At 40.8% G+C, this 19,400-nt stretch overlaps 1 protein-coding gene across 1 annotated transcript in view; it reads right to left on the reverse strand.

Moving 5' to 3' along the window:
* The window catches only part of TTC28 (tetratricopeptide repeat domain 28), a 394,102-nt gene that overhangs the window by 106,045 nt on the left and 268,657 nt on the right, over positions 1-19,400 (reverse strand). The window contains 1 exon segment of the mRNA XM_015562870.1: positions 18,524-19,031. Within this exon segment, the coding sequence (XP_015418356.1) occupies positions 18,524-19,031 (508 nt within the window).

Below are 19,400 nucleotides of genomic sequence, written 5' to 3' on the forward strand. Positions count from 1 at the left end.
CTCTGACACGCGTGTCATAGGTTCGCCATCACTGCTCTAGAAGATGCTCCTTTCTCTCACTCTCCATGTCAGGCCTTAGGACATTTGCTCAACAAATATTCACTGTGCAACCGCAATGTGATAGCAAAGCTCTATTCTAGGCATTATGAGCGTGGAGGGTGATGTGGGGACAGGGACACATATGTAATATCTTAATCAATAAAAATAAATAAATAAATAAAAATAAAGTAGGCTCTATTCTCAGATCTTTCTGAAATAGTTGGGAGATATAGCTAATAAAACTGTGTTTCAACAAAAAAAATTAAACAGATTATGGAGCTTTATGAATATATGGGTTTATGTGAGACATATCATTCACTATCTTACCAGGCATTCACCTCAGGAAGATAAAACTTTAAAAAGAAAGTGATGCCACCTGGCTGGTGTGGCTCAGTGGTTGAACGCTGACCCAGGAACCAGATCCGATTCCATTTCAGAGCACATGCCCAGGTTGCGGGCTTGATCCCCAGTGGGGGCCATGCAGGAAGCAGCCAATCTATAACTTCCTCTCTCATCGATGTTTCTATCGCTATCTCTATCTCTATCTCTCTCCCTTCCTCTCTCTCTAAAAATCAATAAAAATGTTAAAAAATAAAATAAAAAGGGATGCTTCCAAGGGTACATCATAAAGGCTCATACCTACTTTATTTAGGCAGGATAAGTGCCCAGTAAATGCTGATCCATAGATCATATATACCTTTCTTACAATAGATACTCGGAAATCTACATCACATACCTAACATTCCACATTGTGGCCTAGGTCAGAAGCGGGAACTATGTCTGTGGGAGGGGAAGGATGGGAGTGGACATGCTCTTCCAGATACCCATAAGCCGAATACTGTTGCCTAGGCCCATTTTGTGTTTTTATAATTACCCAGATTCTCTTATTTTGTCAGAATTCATTCCCAGTAACAGCTTGAACAATGTAGCAATCGTGCTCTGAAATGACTTGTAAACCACAGACACAAATATTTGGGCCAAGAATGTGGAATCCATTGCTGTCACATTCCATTATTTCTGGTGGAGCAATTCACTAACATTTTGGAATCTAGATCATAAATTATGCAGAGCCTCAGCAAAAGAGCTGAGGACACAAACTGCTGTAATAAAATTCCTGTTACTGGAGCCGTAAAAACAGAACAAAGGAAAGGCAAAAAAGAAAAATCAGGGTTGGACTTTTCTGACATTCCTTGTCCACCATTGTGAATGGTTTCACAAAATGAGTATGTAACATTCAGGAAACCATCAGACAAGCCAAAACGATATGATGGACATAATGTCATTCATAAACATTACCACCACCATGAGATTCCCCAGAATAACGTGAGTTGTCTTTTTTTTTTTTAAGACAGCTTGAATGTTGACACAAATTAAAGTGCCTAAATGCACAACAGAGCCATCTGTACTTCTTTCATGACCCTCAAGGGATGTGAAATGTCCAACCATGGCACACAGGCAGTGGTCACATTTTCTATGTGCATGTACTCTAAAATGGCAGAGGCAGAAAGAGCGCTGTGCAACCAGGTTACTTTCTCCGCTCTGTGGAAAGTGAGTTCATGGCAGAACTGGAAAAATGGCAGAGGCAGAAAGAGCGCTGTGCTACAGGTTACCTTCTCCACTCTGTGGAAAGTGAGTTCATGGCAGAACTGGAACAAAAACACACATCCCTTAACGCCCAGCCCACTGAGTCTAGGCTTGCAGAACGATACTTCAAGCATGGTAGGTGTATGAAAGTTATTTGATGGACAGATGGATGAAGAATGGGTGAGTAGATGAGCAAATAGAGAAATGGAAAATTAATGAAATATTAAAACCATCTTCTGTGGGCCAATGCTCATAGTCAGAAAAAGTCAGAGAGAACACACCACTAAAATACTACAGAAATAAAGGAAATACAAGGGGCCAGTGGCGCAATGGATAACGCGTCTGATTACGGATCAGAAATATAGGAAATAACCGATAAGCCAGATAGATCATGCTTTGCAACCATTCCCAATATGACTCCAACATATCTTTCAAGTATAACTTTGTGCTGGAGAGCACTGATATATCTATATATTTATCTAGATAGATAGGTAGATAGATAGATATAGATATGATTTAGAAATTTACATGATTCAGAAATCTACCAGGGATAAATATCCAAATGGAATAATGAGTAATGAATGTGAGAAAAAACTTAACTGAACAAGCTTGTTAAAGAGAACTGCTATTATTTGACAACATTTAGTATGCTTCTCTTCTTCAAGGGAAAACAGAGAAGATGAAGAAGGGGAGGAAGGCCCTAGCACAGAGACAGACTAAAAGTCAGGCATGTACTTTACAACTGCTTCTGCAATCATTACAAACACATTTAGAAGAAAACAATATGCTTTTCAAGATCTAGAAGGTCTAAAATATTAAAACAGGGAAAACGGGCTCATTGCAAGTTAAAACCATATAAAGGAAGAAAGTCATTTTTTTTTTACCAGCATGGGAGGAAACTTCTCTTCTAACTAATCCCCCAGCACAAAAGGAACTAGCTCCGATCATCCGTCTAGGAATCTTCATGTTTCTACAAAGAAGAACTATGGACTTTTAATTTCTCTCGAGCTCTGACATCACCCGGAGCAGGAGTGGAGAAGAAGGAAAAGAGCCTCGTGGTGCCAGCAGTGCCCGAGGCAGAGGGAGTCTCAGTGCAATACCAGCGTGACTTCCTGAGCCTGTACTGTGTGCCAGGCATCAGGCAAAGCGCTTCACATACATTGTCTCATTTAATCCTCAGAAGAGCTGCAGCTCCCACACCCAGTCCGGAGGTTCTATTCTTACCTCCATTTTACAGATGAGGAAAGGGAAGCTGAGAGAGCTGATATAACTTCCCGAAGGCTACCCAGCTCATGAATGGCAGAGCTAGGATTCAAATCCAGGCCTGACACCCAGCCTAGGTGCTTCTGTGTCCTGGTTGCTATAGTGTCTCCCCTCTGAGAATTGCAGGAAGCGGTGACTTTACCAGGTTTCACAGTGGAAGATGATTTGGAAATCTACCACATATTCTTTCAAGTTCTTCTAAGACTATGCCCTGAGATCGCTGGTCAGAGTTTCAAAGATCTGGTTTACCATTATAAAATAACTGGCAGTAACTGTCTTTCTTTGGGAAAAACCTTCTGGAAGCCAAAACTGCTGTGTGATGGTCATTCCTTACTCAAGTCTGCATTTGAACGTACAGCTAATTGAGATGAGTGGAGACATCTGTACGCTTATTTTAAAGGAGACAAATCTCTCCGAGCATAATGACAGCAGTACCATTTACTGAGTGCTTGCTATGTGCTAAGCACTACTCATCAATTCACGCAGCATCAAAGATTAACAAGCAGAGAGCTAAGCACTGGGAATACAAATGCATCAGATGGGGAGCCTGCAGCTTCTCTGGGGCTCGCAGGCTGAATGGAGAGATGGACAAGGAAGATGACCAAGGGCAGGAAAAGTGTGCTCCCTGCTGTCAGGCACAGTGCTTTGCAAGGGTGCAGAAGAGCACCAATGTGAATATGAGAAAGCTCCTTAAAGAGGTAGTGTCTCCTTATAACACCAGAGGATGGAACCTGAGGGTCAGAAAGGTTAAGTAATACAAAGGTACATAGCTATGAAGTGGGCTGAGCCAATGTTTACATCACTTCAAAGCCATGCTTTGCCCATTCTCTTGCTGTAGAGTCACAGGAAATATCCTCCTTAAAGCGTCTGCCACAGGGGAAATCTCACAGGGGAAAAACTAAACAATAACAAAAGCACACACACTCACTCTGAGAGCATTATGCTAAGTGAAATGCCAGACAAAGACAAATGTATAATCTCACTTATATGTGGATTCTAAAAATATCAAACTCATAGAAACAGCATATAAGGGTGACTGCCAGGAGTTGGGGGGTGGGGGGAATGGGGAGATGTACAAATTTCAGTTATTAGATGAATAAGTTCAAGATATCTAATGTACAGCATAGTGATTATAGTTAACAATATTTGAAACTTGCTTTAAGAGTAGGTCTTTAATGATCTCACCATAACATCCACAAAAAATGGTAATTATATGAGGTGAAGGATGTATTAACTAACCTTATTGTGATAAAGCATTTCACAAATAAACATGTATCAAATAGTCACACTGTACACCTTAAACTTACATGTTATATGCCGCTTATATCTCAATAAAGCCAGGAACAAAAAAGAGATGAAGAAATCAAATAACATGTACTGCTGACCCCTGATAACCACCTCCTATTTTCAATGGATCAGAATATTTTGAACGATAAGAAATGATATGTATTTCAGTAACATTTTCACCTTTCTTTTAGCATCTTAGTTTTGTGTTAAATGCTATACTCTTCTCACACATGATATTAAACTATGATAATGATTAAGACATTTGTAATGTCTGTTATGTTCCAGGTATTGTTCTTAGGACTTTACATACAACTGACTCAATCCTCAGTTATCTTGTAAAATAGGTACTATAATCGTGCCCACATCACAGATTAAAAAACTGAGGTGGGGAGCAACTAAGCCAAGGTCACAAAGCCATGAAGTGGCATAGCTGAGATCCAAAGCCAGGCCATCTGAGTCCAGCAGTCAGGTTCTTCACATGTGTGCTAGTTGTAGGGGACTCTATCTTCTATATCCTGATGGTGCCTGAAACAGTCCTGGTGATAAATTATATAACACAGTCACCGTAGCTAAATAACACTGTAAAAAACCCATAACGCTGGTGGTGAGGGGAAGCCATTTATGAACGGGGCCTCTCAGTGATCAAAATGAAGAGAAATCAGCACACAATCTGAGTGGTTTCTATAGTACCAGAAGGAAAAAGAACAGTCCAACAGGGTGTTTCATATAAAAATGTCAAAGCCCCAGAGGACAGACAGATCATAAAAGTGTTTAGCAAAGGATTTAGCAAGTAGGTGCTTCTTGTTCCCTTTATCACACACACAGTAGTGCAAGTTCTTCACTGATGACAAAGAGAACGTCTTTCTCCATCAGGCATTTAAGAAGTACCAGGAGTTGTCAAGGCAGACATGCCAGCTCGCCGGATGGTGCCGCGAACTGGAGCGCACCATCTGTTTTGTTAAGGTTGGCAGTCTGAAATTTCTGGTTAAACTCCAGATCTCCTTGTGAAGGGCTTGATAACTCTTAGTCCATTACCTTCTGCTTACTGAGTCACAGAGCATATTATGTCTCCCTCCAGAGCACTCCAGCAGCTGGGCCATGTTATAAGCTGTCTTTGTCTTATTTGGTATTAGGTAATGGATTTGATGGGACCTTCCATTTGAATCAGGAAAACACAATTGCAAAACTGTTGTTGTTTCAAATAAGTGGCCAACTCTGACATTCTGGCTGAAGAACACAAATCTGTTCCTTTTTGCCACTGGGCTGTTCTGATGCGGGCTTCCTTTACAAGCACATTGGGCACATAACAACAAAGCATTTATTTCACTTTTTAATTGCTCTTGGAACTATTTTAAATGGCACCAATGCAATTTTTAAGAGAAAATGAAAGCACTCACTTCCCAGAGTAACTTAACTCTTCAAAGGAGGACAGAAAGGACCAGTTTCTGAAATCCGTTGAAAACTAAGAGCCTGTACTCAGGAGCTAACAAAGCTGTTTAAAAGTCAAGTGGGGACAGGCTGAGTCAGCAATACCAACGAAAAGTCGCATTCCGGCTTTAATCCAATTCAACAAATGCATTTTCTGCTGTGTCAGAGAGAGCCTTAAGAAGACTTTCTGGAAGAACGTGCTGAAAATGGTTCTTAGTGAAAGCTACTTTTTGAAGGTGCCTTGAAATTACTAATTATGCTGAAGAGAGTCTTAAACACTTGAGCCTCTTGTGGATTTCATGCTGGGGAGCAGGGGAGAGTTGAAGTGGTACAGAAGCAGCCTCGCTCTGCCCTGCATTCAGTCTGTAGGTGTGCTTGCAAAACGGGGATCAGTGAGTGAGAATGAAAAGCTGTGGGCAAAAAGAAATGCTCAGCTTCCAGTTACAATGTCAAGTTGTCCTTGTCATGTGAAAACACGAGAGCTTTAGCTCTTCCCTGAATGATGGTAGCCCTTCTTTTTAGAGAAGAGAGTAAAGGCACTGACTTCCCGTTCAGTACTCGCTGTGGGGCCTTTGACAACTTAACCTCTCTGTTCTTTGGGTTTTTCATTTCCAAATGGGAATAATGAGCCTTCTATTTCTGAATGTTTAAATGAACTAACGAAACACTGCATAAAAAGTATAGTGTTGGCGCCGGGGCATTCCATTTCTTATTCTAATGACTTCTCTGCCACTTCAAAGGTGTGCTGAAAAGATCACAAAGGCCTTTTCATATATTCTCTATGGAACCTGTTATTTGAATACCTAAAAAGTCTCCTAAGGCTAGATGTTAAATGAAGAGGAGAATAGACTGTTAGTTCATATACTTAAAAGAAGAAACAGTGTAAGACCCTAGTGATTTTCTTGTCCAAAAGGAATAAATATTAGGGTTCTTCAAGGCTGCACAAAGGATCTCATTTTAGCAGTGTTTTGTAAACTTCTTGGATAAACACCCAAAAAGGTTAATATAGCCCTAGCCAGTTTGAGCCCTAGCCAATATAGAGCACCGAAGGGTCCCAGGTTCAATTCTGGTCAAGTGCAGGTACCTTGGTTGCAGGCTCCTCCCTGGCCTGGGCCCTGGTCAGGGCACGTGCAAGAGGCAACCAATCGATGTGTTTCCCTCACGTCGATATTTCTCTCTGTCTTTCCCTCTCTCTTCCACTCTCTCTCTAAAAATCAATGGAAAAATATCCTCGGGTGAGGGATTAAAACAAACAAACAAACACAAAAAGGTTAATATATTTTTAGTTAGCCTGCTAATCAGACTGTCTCATCCAGCTATAGGCCAAAGGCCTATGTAAAGAAAGGCAAAAAATCTACTCAATTCTGTATTCCTACTACCAGTAAGGAGTAAAACTAAAATGATATCATAAAACCTAATCACCACCTGCTGTTTTAACTCTCAAGCTGATTATATTTTGGTTCATTTAAAAGGCTTTAGGAATCAAGTTTCAGCTTCCATATACACTGTCTTTCTACAGAAAATAGAATTTGAGCTTTAAAGAATAGTAAGGCGTTTTAGACATCATTTACACTGACAAGAATATGAAGGTCCAAAGTTTATTTACAGAAACTGCCATTGGTTCCCAGAATTAGTCACCCTGGGCTATGGAATCAGAAGCAGCAGGGAATGGATGAAAATCGTAAATATGAAAGAGTAATTATTTGAACCCTAGACTCCAATTATTAGTTTCTGACATTTTCCATAGTGCTTGGCTCACATCATCCTTCATCCATTCAAGATATATTATACTGGTGACCCGGTGCACAGATTCATGCACATTGAAAGGAAATTAATTAGAAGGTGGTCAGTGGGGCAGGACTGGGCGAGATGGGTCCAATACACCCTGGAGCCAACCTCCCGCGGTCCTTTCCTGGCCAACCACACCTGGGGTGGTACCACAGCTCAAAAGGCATCTGTGGAGACCTCGGGCAGGCAGGTGGGGTCCCTCGGCCTGGCCTGCTGAGATCAGGCCGAAATCGGCTCTCTAACATCTCCCGAGGGGTATCGCTGTCACACAGGGTGTGGAACACAAATGCAAGTGTGCAGTAAACCAGATTCAGGGCCGACAGTGCCCCAGCAACAACATAACCCATGGCTGAAGGTGGAATCATGCAGCCTGCAAGGAATCGGGCTCCCTCCTCTCTGGTTCCAGGGTGCGTCACCGGAGAACCACTGCTGCCAAGTCACCGCAGCTCGGCAGCTGCTGCATTGAGTGTCTGCACACTGGTGGTCAGTGTGCATCATACCTACCGGCAGGTCAGAAGGTTGGAAGGTCAGATGGCCGCTTAGCCTTTTATATATTTGGATGGTATACCCACTATAGTACAAGCATTAGCCACTAGGATAAGGCCACAAATAAGCTAAGATACATATCCTGCCCATTATTGGCATTTATGATCTAGTTGGAAAATAATTACAATACTTAATAAGTGCTATGTACAAAAATGGTAGGAGAATACAGACGAACGCTAAATTTCTTGGAAGAACCTGAGAGGAAGATTTAAGAATAAAGAGATATTTGATTGAAGTTTGAAAGAATAAATAAGACTTCACAGGCTTGACCAGAGAAAGACACTCAGGGCAGAAGAAATGGCATAAAGAAAGCCAGGGAGGAATACAAGGACTTGGGTGTGGGGAACAGTGAGTGTGAAGGGTGGAACGGCAGAAAATGGTATTAATAAGATAAATTGGGGCCACCTACTCAGGGAAGAGTTTTCTGACACCCCCTCAATTAGAATTACACCCCACGTAATACTTTCTGAAATCACCAAGTACTTTACTTCAAGCACTTAAAATGCCTGCTTTAACAAACAGCCACTGGCATCGTTTCTAGCACAGAGTAGGTATTCAATAAATACTTTTTGAACGTTAAAGATTTTTGAAAGATAAATATGCCAGGTATAAAGAGAAGAACTATTTTTTCCTTCCTGTGTATGGAATCTTCACCTCTGACAATACGTTCTCTTTAACAGAATTTGCTGTGAAGGAGAACCACAGGGGCGATCTGAATAATCACTTGCTACATCTGCTCCAAATGTCTATCTAAGAGACCGGATTCTAATACTCTACATCTTCTACTATTTTGATTTTCTCAAGAAATCAGTCAATAGTAAATTCCTCATAAGTCACCTCACAACAGATGGGTTCCTTAAGGAAAAAAGATGAGACTAAAAGCAGAGCCAAGTGATTGCAGAAGAAAGACCCCAAAGCTTATCATAGTCACGTGGCGTAAGTCCAGTATGCAGCGTCCAGCACAGATGGTAGGACCCAGGATCACATCTGCACCCATCATTGCTGGCAAAGCAAAGGGCTAGACAGGAACTGCTACAGATGGACAGACTTAGGTGCAGGCAGGTGTGGGAGGTGCCAGTGCCAGGTATGGGTGGTAGGAGCCAATGATTAGCATCAGTGAGAGGCTCCCCTGCTTACTGCATGATGCCAGGCTGCACTGCTCACAAAAAATGGCCACAAAATAAAGGCTAAAGGTAGGGTGAGTACCAAAATGGCAGTACCCCAGCAGGCAGTAACCACCTAAGTCTGGGACAACAAAGTTGTGTTCAGAAACCAATGCTCTACAAAGCTACCACTCAAGTGTTCCTTTCTGAAGTCCTAACAGAAGTGTTATCAATGCTCAGGACTGGGCTGTCTAATGGGAAATGCCCCCGTGGGGGCTTTTGACTCATAAACCTATTCAGCCTCACTTGTTCATAATCATTTGTGTAAAGAAGGAAAAACCTCCGAGCACTAATTAGAAAGATAGAGCTGTTGTATTTTGCTCCAGATCACCTTATCTTCTTTATTCAGTTCTTGAAGACTCAGCTATTAAAGAAAATTAAGTAATTCATCAAGCCCATTTCAATTACCTGCTGCTGATAACATCAGATTACAATTAGCATCTACAAATGAACCAAGTGCCAACTGCCAAGCTGAAACATAAGCTAATTTACTGCTAGACTCTGCCTGCTGGAGACAGAACTCTGGGACCTGGCAGCAAGCAGCCACTTCATTATTCCAACAGTTTTGCAGCCTCTTCTGCAACAGCCCCAAGTGCAGCTCTGACCAGGATTTACTGCCCCGTCTGTTCCTGCTCACATGTTTACAGACGTGCTCTATCTGTAAGCAAATCGCAGCTCCTTTTAAATAGCAATGTCTAGACAAGCCGGGTAACAAATCTTGACATAAAAGAGAGAATAAATATTATTAATATTTATTAGGCACTGAGAGGTGTGGGCCACAGTGCAGGATGTGCATGTCATAACCTTAATGAGGGTCTGAATCACTTTCTGGGAGTCCTCTGTGCCTGATCAGAAAAATCTCCTGCTTTGGTTGATGCTCTCCATTCCTCATTTCTTTCCAACGGGGAAAGCACATTCCTGTTACTTTCTTTTAGATGTCTAGAAAAATCTGTTTCAGGCTCTAGGACACATTTTTTTTTCCCTGTATTTATATTTTCCCTTTTCATGACCCTTCTTAAGAACTGCTTTGCATGAAAGCTGGGATGTGTGGCTTGGCTTCCTATGTTATGGACAGTATTAAACTCTGACAATCTGTGTAGTCTCGTCTATGCTTCTCAGGCAGAAGAACCACTGTTCAATCAATGAGCAGGTCTCGAGGGGTCCTGTGGGCGGTAGTAGAAGAGAGCATGCAGACCTAGGTTCGGGTCTTGCCTCTGCTGTTTATAAACTGCATGGATATGGAACAAATCCTATGCCCACCACATAGCTTTGTAATGAGGATGAAATGAAACAATGTATGCAAAGCGTCTAGCTCAGTGCAAGTAACCAACAGCCAATGGGCACTATGGAAAGAGGAAAGCCGTTCCAGGCTATCGGTGCCTATGCCTCTGGGAATGCTGCTGCCTGATACTCAAGCATGAGCAGGGGCCGCTGCTTCAGGGTGGCCGATAGCCCGTCTAGCGGTGCTCCCTCTTGTTCCTCTTCCTGTGTAGGCTGGGGGATAGGGAGGCAAGGTAGGAGAATGGATACGTGCAGAACAAGAAGCATCTTTGGCTTTTAGCCCTAGGCCAGGTCATCCTAGCCTGGCTCCTGCTGGAATCCACTACTCTAATGAGAACATTCCATCATGGAAGAACTGTGGACATGGAATCACAGACCTGTACGGAGCCTCCACTCTGCCTCTTACTCTATAATCTTGGGTGAGTCACAAATGTTTATTTATCTCTGAGTCCTCATCAGTGAAAAGGAATAATAATAGTTTACCTCATAGGGTTCATAGGAAAACAAACAAGTACTGTGAAACACAAATATAATGAAATTACATTGCTATACCAAGAATTTCTATGTGAGTTCTCACAGACACTTTGACATCTTGAGCGGTTATTTTAAACATGATTCCATTAATCATATTGTGTATTTCCAAAGAAACACACCCAATTCGTGTAAATCAATTACTATATACGATTATTATAAACATTTTACCTGTAAAGCTAGCTTCTCTCCACCTAAAGAAAACCCAACATGTAAAAACTGAAATGTGAAAAACAGGTAAAAGAGAGTGCTGACATATTATAAAACTGTTTTTTCTCTCACAAAAGAAATTTATTAAAATATTTTTTAGGACACTCAGTTTTATATGTGTTCATAATAATGATTTAATTTATAAAATCTATTCAGGAATAATATAATTACGGTGAGTTATGTGTATGTATCATGTAGAGAATATATAATATTGTTCCCCCTTTCCTTGGGAATTCCAAATTTTCTCATTCAGATTTGCAGAATTTAATTTTTTTAATGTAATTTTAATAAAAGTTATGTAGGTGGTATTTCTTAAATCCTAGAATTAGAACAGCTGAGATTCACCATTTCTGGTGCACTGTAAATACAAGAAATGATGTTTACCCACCAGAAATGCTACCAAACTTTTACTCTAACACATTACTCCCAGGGTGGGAGGGGAGAGGGGAAATGAAACTAGCCATCCTTCTAATTGTCTCCCTTTTCACTCTACTAATTGCAGTTTATCTCTAAGTAAGATGAGAGGCCATTCTGTCTGGCTCCCTAGAAAATGACAAGATTTGTGAGGCTCAGGGTGAAAGGACTTTGAAGCTGTAATCCAGTGACCTATTCTGCAGTCTGACTGAGGTTTGACTCCCAACTGCCTAAATTAGAACCATAACGAAGGCCACCAAACAAACAAAAAACAGAGGCCTCAGAAATAATGCCATGCAACTATAATTGATTTGTGCATAAAAGAAAAAGATGGACATTTTCCAAGCCAAAATTTACATTAACATTTTCACAAGTAAGACATGCTTAGAAAACAGCTAGGCTATTCTTTGTTGTTTATAAGAAATCTAAAAAGTCTAAATCATTTCTACTTGTTTTATTTAAAAGCAAATGAAAGGTGAATAAATAAATATTAGTATATGCTGACCACCAAAGCACAAAGCTTTCTTGTCATCTTTACCTCTGTTCTCTCCATTTCAGAAGCTTCTATTGTCAAATAACCTTCTTTGTGACTCCACTGGCTTCTCTCATGTAAGTGACATGTCCCCACACCCTGAAGCCCTCTTGTCCCTGAGCTCCACCTGGATCCCTCCACTCTGTGCATCTGACTCAGATTTGCTGGTGGGCATTCCTTCGCCATCTCATAAATGTGATTAGGATGATGCCATCTTAATACTTGCTTCCAGTTCCATTTGTTCATATTACATGTACAAAATCAAACTTATCATGTGCTTCCCAAAACTAATTCCTCCTCCCAGCTTTCCTTTCTCTTTCCAAAGGCACCACTATTCTTCCAATCACCTGGCACAATATCTTGCTATAAGCTTTGACTCATTCGATCTAACCAATAAGTATATATTGTGTACCGCTTATTATACTCAGTGACGCAGAGACTACAGAGTAGAAGGTGGTTCATAGTTGTAATGATTTTAATCCACTAATGATATCCACACAAGTATACAAATAAGCCTAATTCCTGATTGAATATAAATAGAATAAAAGACATTTTTAAAGTGTTACCAGGGCTCAGACAAGGTAAGAAATTTATTTTATTATCAAGAGAGTACACTTTAGACAAGCAAAACAGGGACACAGAAGTTCTAAGTGGAAGAAACAGCTTGAGGAAATATATTAAAGCAAGAAAGCATGGCAATGTGATGAGGTCAGGGAAGATGGAGAAGCGCAGTCTGCAGAAGGAGCATGTGCAGAGAGCAGTGGAACTGAAGAATGGAAAGGATGACAGGCTTAAAGGTGAGGACTCTGACCATAATGTGGTATGCCATGTGCACCGAGGACCGCCTGGACTATATAGCTCCAGGTGGGTCAGTCTTATCGATGTGTAGAATGGAGAAGACATGGGAAGGTGGGATGGTTGTGAAGAAAACCCAACCAGTAAGATAATACATTAGACTGGGCAATTGGGAAGAGGCAATGAAAGAAAAGACCTTTATGAGAATATTTATTTGAAAACTGTTAGACTGAGAGTCAACTAAGAAAAAAAAGGAAAAAATCAATGATGACTTTAGATTTCTAAGTTAAGATGTATGATAAGCTGAATAATGCCCCCTTTCCCCCAAATATGCTGTCGTCCTAATTTCGGGAACTGTGAGTGTTACTTTACATGGCAAAAAGGATTTAGCAGGGGTGATTAAACTAAGAATCTTGAGATGAGGAGCGCTCCCTGGATTATTCAAGTGGCCCTGAGAGAATCACAACAGTCGTTATAAGAGGATGCAAGAGAAGTCATGGCAGAAGACAAGGCAATGTGATGACAGAAGCAGAGATTGGAGTGATGCCCTCTGAAGGGGGAGGACGAAGCCACAAGCCAGGGATGCAGGTGCCATTAGAAGCCGACTCTCCCCTAGAGCCTGCAGAAGAGTGAGCCCTGCTGACACCTTGGCTTGAGCTGGTGGAACTCATTTCAGACTCTTGCCCTCCAGAACTGTAAGAGAATAAATCTGTGTTGTTTTAAGCCACTAGTTTGTGGCAATTTGTTACGACAACAATAGAAAATTAATACAAATGGCCAGAGGGGTGGGGCTGTCATCAACAAAATTAGGAAATCTAGGAGAAGCAATTAATTTAGGAAAAAAATGTCATGTTTGTACTCACTTTAACAGATCAGCATGAAAATCAGATGGAGTATCCACTAGGCAGTTGGAAATGCAAAAATAATACTCAGAGGTCAGAGCTGGAGAACAAAAATTTAGAAACAATGCACATTGAAGCAGTAATTGAAAATGATGAAGATATATAAAGAACAGAAAAAAATCAAGAAATAAAACACAGGAACAACCTATACATACATGTGTATATTTACATATATGATTGTACTGCCATGTGTTTATGTACATAGTAAACAGGTCTGAAAAGATTCTAACCAACTCTGAGTGGGAAAGGGGAAGGTAAAAATGCAAGGGATTGGATCTCCTTTTTCTACTTTTTACACTTATGTATTATAAGAATTTTTTTTTACAAAAGTAAGTACCACTTTTGTAACTTTAAATTGTCCATTTTCAAAAAACACCAACGAAGAAGGCACAAGAAGAGCAGCCAAGAAGAAAATTAGGAGAGCATGCTTCACAGAAACTAGGAGAGGAGAGAATTTCAAGGAACAGTTCGTACATCACGCCAATGCTGCATACTGGTTAGGAAAACTTAGACTTGTCAAAAGATCGTAACAGTCAGCATGAGGAGTTCACTGTTGATCTTTTTTCAGGGACAAAAGAAGCAAATCAAATTGCAATGGATTAAAAAAGAATAGCAGGAATTCTGGTTCCGTAATGGAGGAGTTCCTTTCACTCTAACCCTCCCATAAACAATAAGGATGAAGTCTGTGGGGGAAGAGGGTCACAGGCGTGGAGGAGGCTGGGGGAGGAATGTGTGTAAAGGCAATGAAGCACGACCTTAAGAGTGAGAAACTATAGAGAGGTTGGGGCTGAGCATTTGGAGAAGGGAATGGCATTGGGTAAATTTCCCATTTTGAAATGCCAAAGAGCATCTTTTCTTTCCGAAAAGGCAAGCCCCAATTAATGTAAGGTGGTGAGGCTAACATTCAGGTAGGAAAACACAGACTTGCTGGCTTGAAGAACCAGAGGAAAAAATCCCATAGAGAGCCACAGTAGGAGGCCTTAAATTCTGAATATAAATTCTAACTCATCTCTAACTCCTGAAATATATATGTGAAAGGCAGAGTCTAAGCAGCCCAGTTAAAGAAAGGTGAAAGACCCCAACAGAGATTTCAACTGCCACCCACCACAGAGAAGACTGAATTTGGAGCCTAAATTCAGTCAAGTTAACTGGGAAAAGAACAAAATCAATACTATTGAGAAATATATCAGAATCCAGAATCTCTATCAAGTATCATTCACAAGATTGGATATAATTCCATATTACTGGATATCCTATATAATAAAAGGATAATATGCAAATTGACACTAATGGCGGAATGACCAGAACGACCGCTCGATCAGTCACTATGAGGCAAACTGACCACCTCTTGGTCCTTTTCCCCAGCTGGCAGGCTCTGATCACCCGCCCGATGGCAAATGGGGAACTGGGAGTGGGTGGCGGCAGGGGGACAGGGCTGGCAAGCGGGCGGGAATGGCCGACCTCTCGGTTCCTTCCCCAAGCCAGCAGGCTCCGATCACTCGATGGCAAATGGGGAACCGGGGGTGGGTACCGGCAGGGGCTGGGCCAGCTGCGGGCAGCCAGGGAAGATGGTCCTGATTGCAGGCCAGGCCTAGGGACTGTACCTGCAAGCGAATTTCGTGCGCCGGGCCTCTAGTAGGATATAAAATGAAACAATAGCCCTAACTGGTGTGGCTCAGTGATTAGAGTATTGGCCTGAACACCAAAGGGATGTGGGTTCACACCCCACCCCCCCTCGGGGTGCATTGGGGAGGCAACTGGTGGATGTCTCTCTTTCACATTGATGGTTCTCTCTCTCTCTCTCTCTCTCTCTCTCTCTCTCTCTTTTTCTCTCTCTCTCTCTCTCTCCCACTCTCTTTCTCTTTATTGCATCCCTCCTCCCCACTCCCTCCCTTCCACTCTCTCTGAAAAAGCAATGGGACAAATATCCTCAGGTGAGGATTAACAACAACGAAAAAGAAACAATAAAATGTCACTAATACTCAGTACAAAAGGCAATCAATACACAATTCTGAGAATATACTAAAAACCACTGAATTATCTACTTTAAATTGTATGGTATGTGAATTATATCTCAACCAAGCTATCACAAAACAACAACATCAACAACAGGTAATCAACATGGTCCAACGCTAAGAGAACGGACGTGGAATTAGTAGACAATGTTTTAAAAGGTTTTGTTTCCCTCTCCCCAACCCTGAATTGAAAATGGGTGAAAGCCTCTCTCCCCTTCATCATGCAGGGCAAGGAGCAGCCACCACGGAGGGCTGTGATCTAAGGCTTATTCTCTGCTGCTATAACAGGTTTGAAAAGAATAAAATAAAGCAATATCCACACATAAAAATAAAATAAAATAAAAGCTTTTGTAATATCTAGGCTCAGCTATGGAAAGAAAAATATACATGTAATAAACATATAAATCTCAGCAGTTAAATGGAAATTTTCATTAAAAGAACCAACTGTAAAATCTACAGATAGAAAATACAATATATATCCTACAAATATGTTCTCTGACCACAATGAAATTAAATTAGAATTTGATAACAATAAACCTCCAACATATTAATATTTAAACAATACTTCTAAATAACACAGGGGTTAAAGGGAAATCACAGATGACTTTAGAAAATATTTTGAACTTATTGAAGGTAACCTAATACATCAAAAATTACTGGATGCACCTTCAGCAGTGTTTAGAGGAAATTTTATATTTTTAAACACTTGTATTAGAAAGAAGAAAGATCTAGAATCAATGACCTAAGTTCAATCTTGAGAAACAAGAAAGTAGCAAGAAGGAAATGATAAAAATGAGACTGGAAATAAATGAAATGGAAAATAGACAAGCAATGAAAAATTTAACAAAAACACAGTTTTTTAAAAAGATCAAGAAAATTGATAAATATCAAGCTAGAATGATCTAGAAAATGGTACAGGTGTAAAAAAACAACAACAACCCACAAACTACCAATAACAGAAATGAAAGAGGGCATATATCCTACAAGCATTAAAAGAAAAATAAGGAAATATTATAAACAAGTTTATTTCAATAAATTAAATGAACTGAACAAAGTCTTTGGAAAATATAACTAATTCAAACTAATACAAAATGATAAAGAAAATCTAAATAGTCCAAGCTGCATAGCCATTTAAGGTTCTAAGCCCTCCAATTTATCCTATGTGCCACTGCTTGACTTGTCTTCCTTAAATATCTAGTCTATCTTCTTAGGCCTACATTTCCAAACCATCAGGAAGTCCTGTTCACTAGCATATCCCTTGCGTAGTTTTCATAGTAATCTTTTACCACCCGAGCACATTTCTGAAGGCTAATCATGCCACCATCCCTCAGATATGCCAACCTACTTTCTTATAACTTCTTCCACATAATCCTTACTATCAATGTCATCCCATTCTTGGCCAAATCTCACCTATTCTTTGAGGTCTAATCTTCTCCAAGAAGCTTTCTAGGTTAGTCCAAGCCCTCAGGGTCTCCCTTCTAGGAATTGCATGGCACTGAAACATTAACACTGTCTTGCAGGGAGGCCACTGTTGTCCTATGTATTAGTCTTATTTCCCCAACTAAATTATAAGCTTTTTTTAAAAAAACTTCTCTATCCCTTAAGGCAACTACTATATTCCAGGATTTAGCACATGATTCAATAAATGATTGATTCAATAATACTTGATCCATTGAACGAATATATAATGCCAAGAGCTTATTTCTGTAGTTCTTACAGACTCTCTCGACTCTCATTCTGATCTCAATATCATCGTCAGAGTCATCTCCAGGGGACTTCCAGACTTTTTCTAACAACCATATTCACGAAACATATGGTTACGATAACCAGAGGTGGGGGAGGGAGGAGGAGTGCTTAAATTACATAGAGAGGAGGTGCCTTGGTTTTGTAGGCCACGTAAGAGGCTGATTTTGACATTCTGCTGCTACTAATATCTGATAAGCATACACTAATACCAATAAGGTCACTTTTTCCTTGTCCTCTCCCCTTGCTGAGTCCCTGTGGACATAGAACAAATCCGGGCATAAGGCTGAGTTCAGCTTATACTTCCAAACACATCTGTTCCTTCCATTCATTATGAACCCATACCTAGATATAGAGACAAGATAACAGTATCTTCTAAAAAGTAGCCAGTTACCAATATTTAGTGTCTCTTACTATATAAATCCACCCAAATATATAAATCTTAACTATAACCAAGTACTATCAAAATAATGACTGCAAATCCATCTTATTTCAATAGATCTTTCAAAAAATAATTTTGCATTTATACTAAACTATCAATATCATTTGTGAATACACATACTATTGAGGAAAAATACACTTCCTGTGGGGTTAAAGTCACCAAGTAAAGAAACCCCTTTGAACAAAAACGTCTCAAATTCTCTTTCATTGATGGCTTCCTAGCAGCTTCTCTTTCATTTAAACCAAATATAACTTTATATCCTCATTTCATTCCCCTTCTCTCTAATTAGATAAATCTGGTCATTCTTCTCTCAAGACAGATTAAAAGGTTGGGGTGTTTTGTTTTTCCAGTATTTCAGAGTTCTAATCCTTAGAGCCCTGTGATGACAGGAAGGATCATGTGATTTAGAGCAGACAGGCTCCAAGGAAATATAACTGAAGGAAATATACAACACACACATTGAAGAGATTCTTTAGAATAAAACACAAAGATAGTGGGCTACTCCCGCTATTTCCAGCCCATGGAATCGACCTGGCTCTTGCAAGCCATTCCGTCCTTACCCAGGTTAGAGGATGCGCGTCCTTCTGCAGCCCGGTCCTTGAGGCCCTCGGCAATGCCCAGCTGCTGCTCGTGGTACTGCTTGGCTCTCTCCAAGTCCTGCATGCACCTGGCAGCATGGCCCAGGCCAGCGTAGGCCCGCATCTCGATGGCCTTCTCCATCAACTCCTGGGCCAGCTCCAGCACATAGTTGTGGTAAGACATGGCCTTGTCAAAGTTCCTCCTGTAGTGATAGGCACTGCCCAGGTTGCTGTAGGCCCGGGCCTCTTCTCGTTTGTTGCCCAGGTCCTTGGCTATCTTCAGATGCTGTTCATGACACTGCACAGCATTCTCAAAGTCACCCATGGCAATATACACAGCTCCCATGTTGCCGAGTTCTCGGGCTTCAGAAAGCTCATCTTTGGATTGCTTGGCAAGAAGAACACACTGTTTGTGACTGGCCAGTGCGTTGGGGTAGTCTCCAATGGCCGTGTACACGTGGCCCAGACTGCTCAGGGCTGATGAAGCTGCCTGGAGAAAAAGCATAAAGCAGAGAAATGAAAGCACATCAGAAAATGGCTCTGGTCTGCTTCAGCAGATAAAATGCTACAGAGATTGCCTGTAGCCACCCAATCCAAGCCCTGATCTCTATTAGTGGCTCACAGACCTATGCAAAACTAAGAAGAGCCCATCCGAACAGCAAGCTCCTAAGAAAAGACAACGTAATTTAATCAGTAACTCTCAATACCTAATCTCACAGAAGCAGGTTGTACTGCACATAACCTTCATCTTAAAGACTATTGATATTTCTAATATTATGATATTATAGCTATGTTAATAGCTATTAACCTCTGTAGTCTGAAGAAATGTTGAAGACGACCAAAATTAGTTCCAGTATAG

The sequence above is a fragment of the Myotis davidii genome, unplaced genomic scaffold (assembly GCF_000327345.1).
Source record: "Myotis davidii unplaced genomic scaffold, ASM32734v1 scaffold478, whole genome shotgun sequence".
Taxonomy (NCBI): Eukaryota; Metazoa; Chordata; class Mammalia; order Chiroptera; family Vespertilionidae; genus Myotis; species Myotis davidii.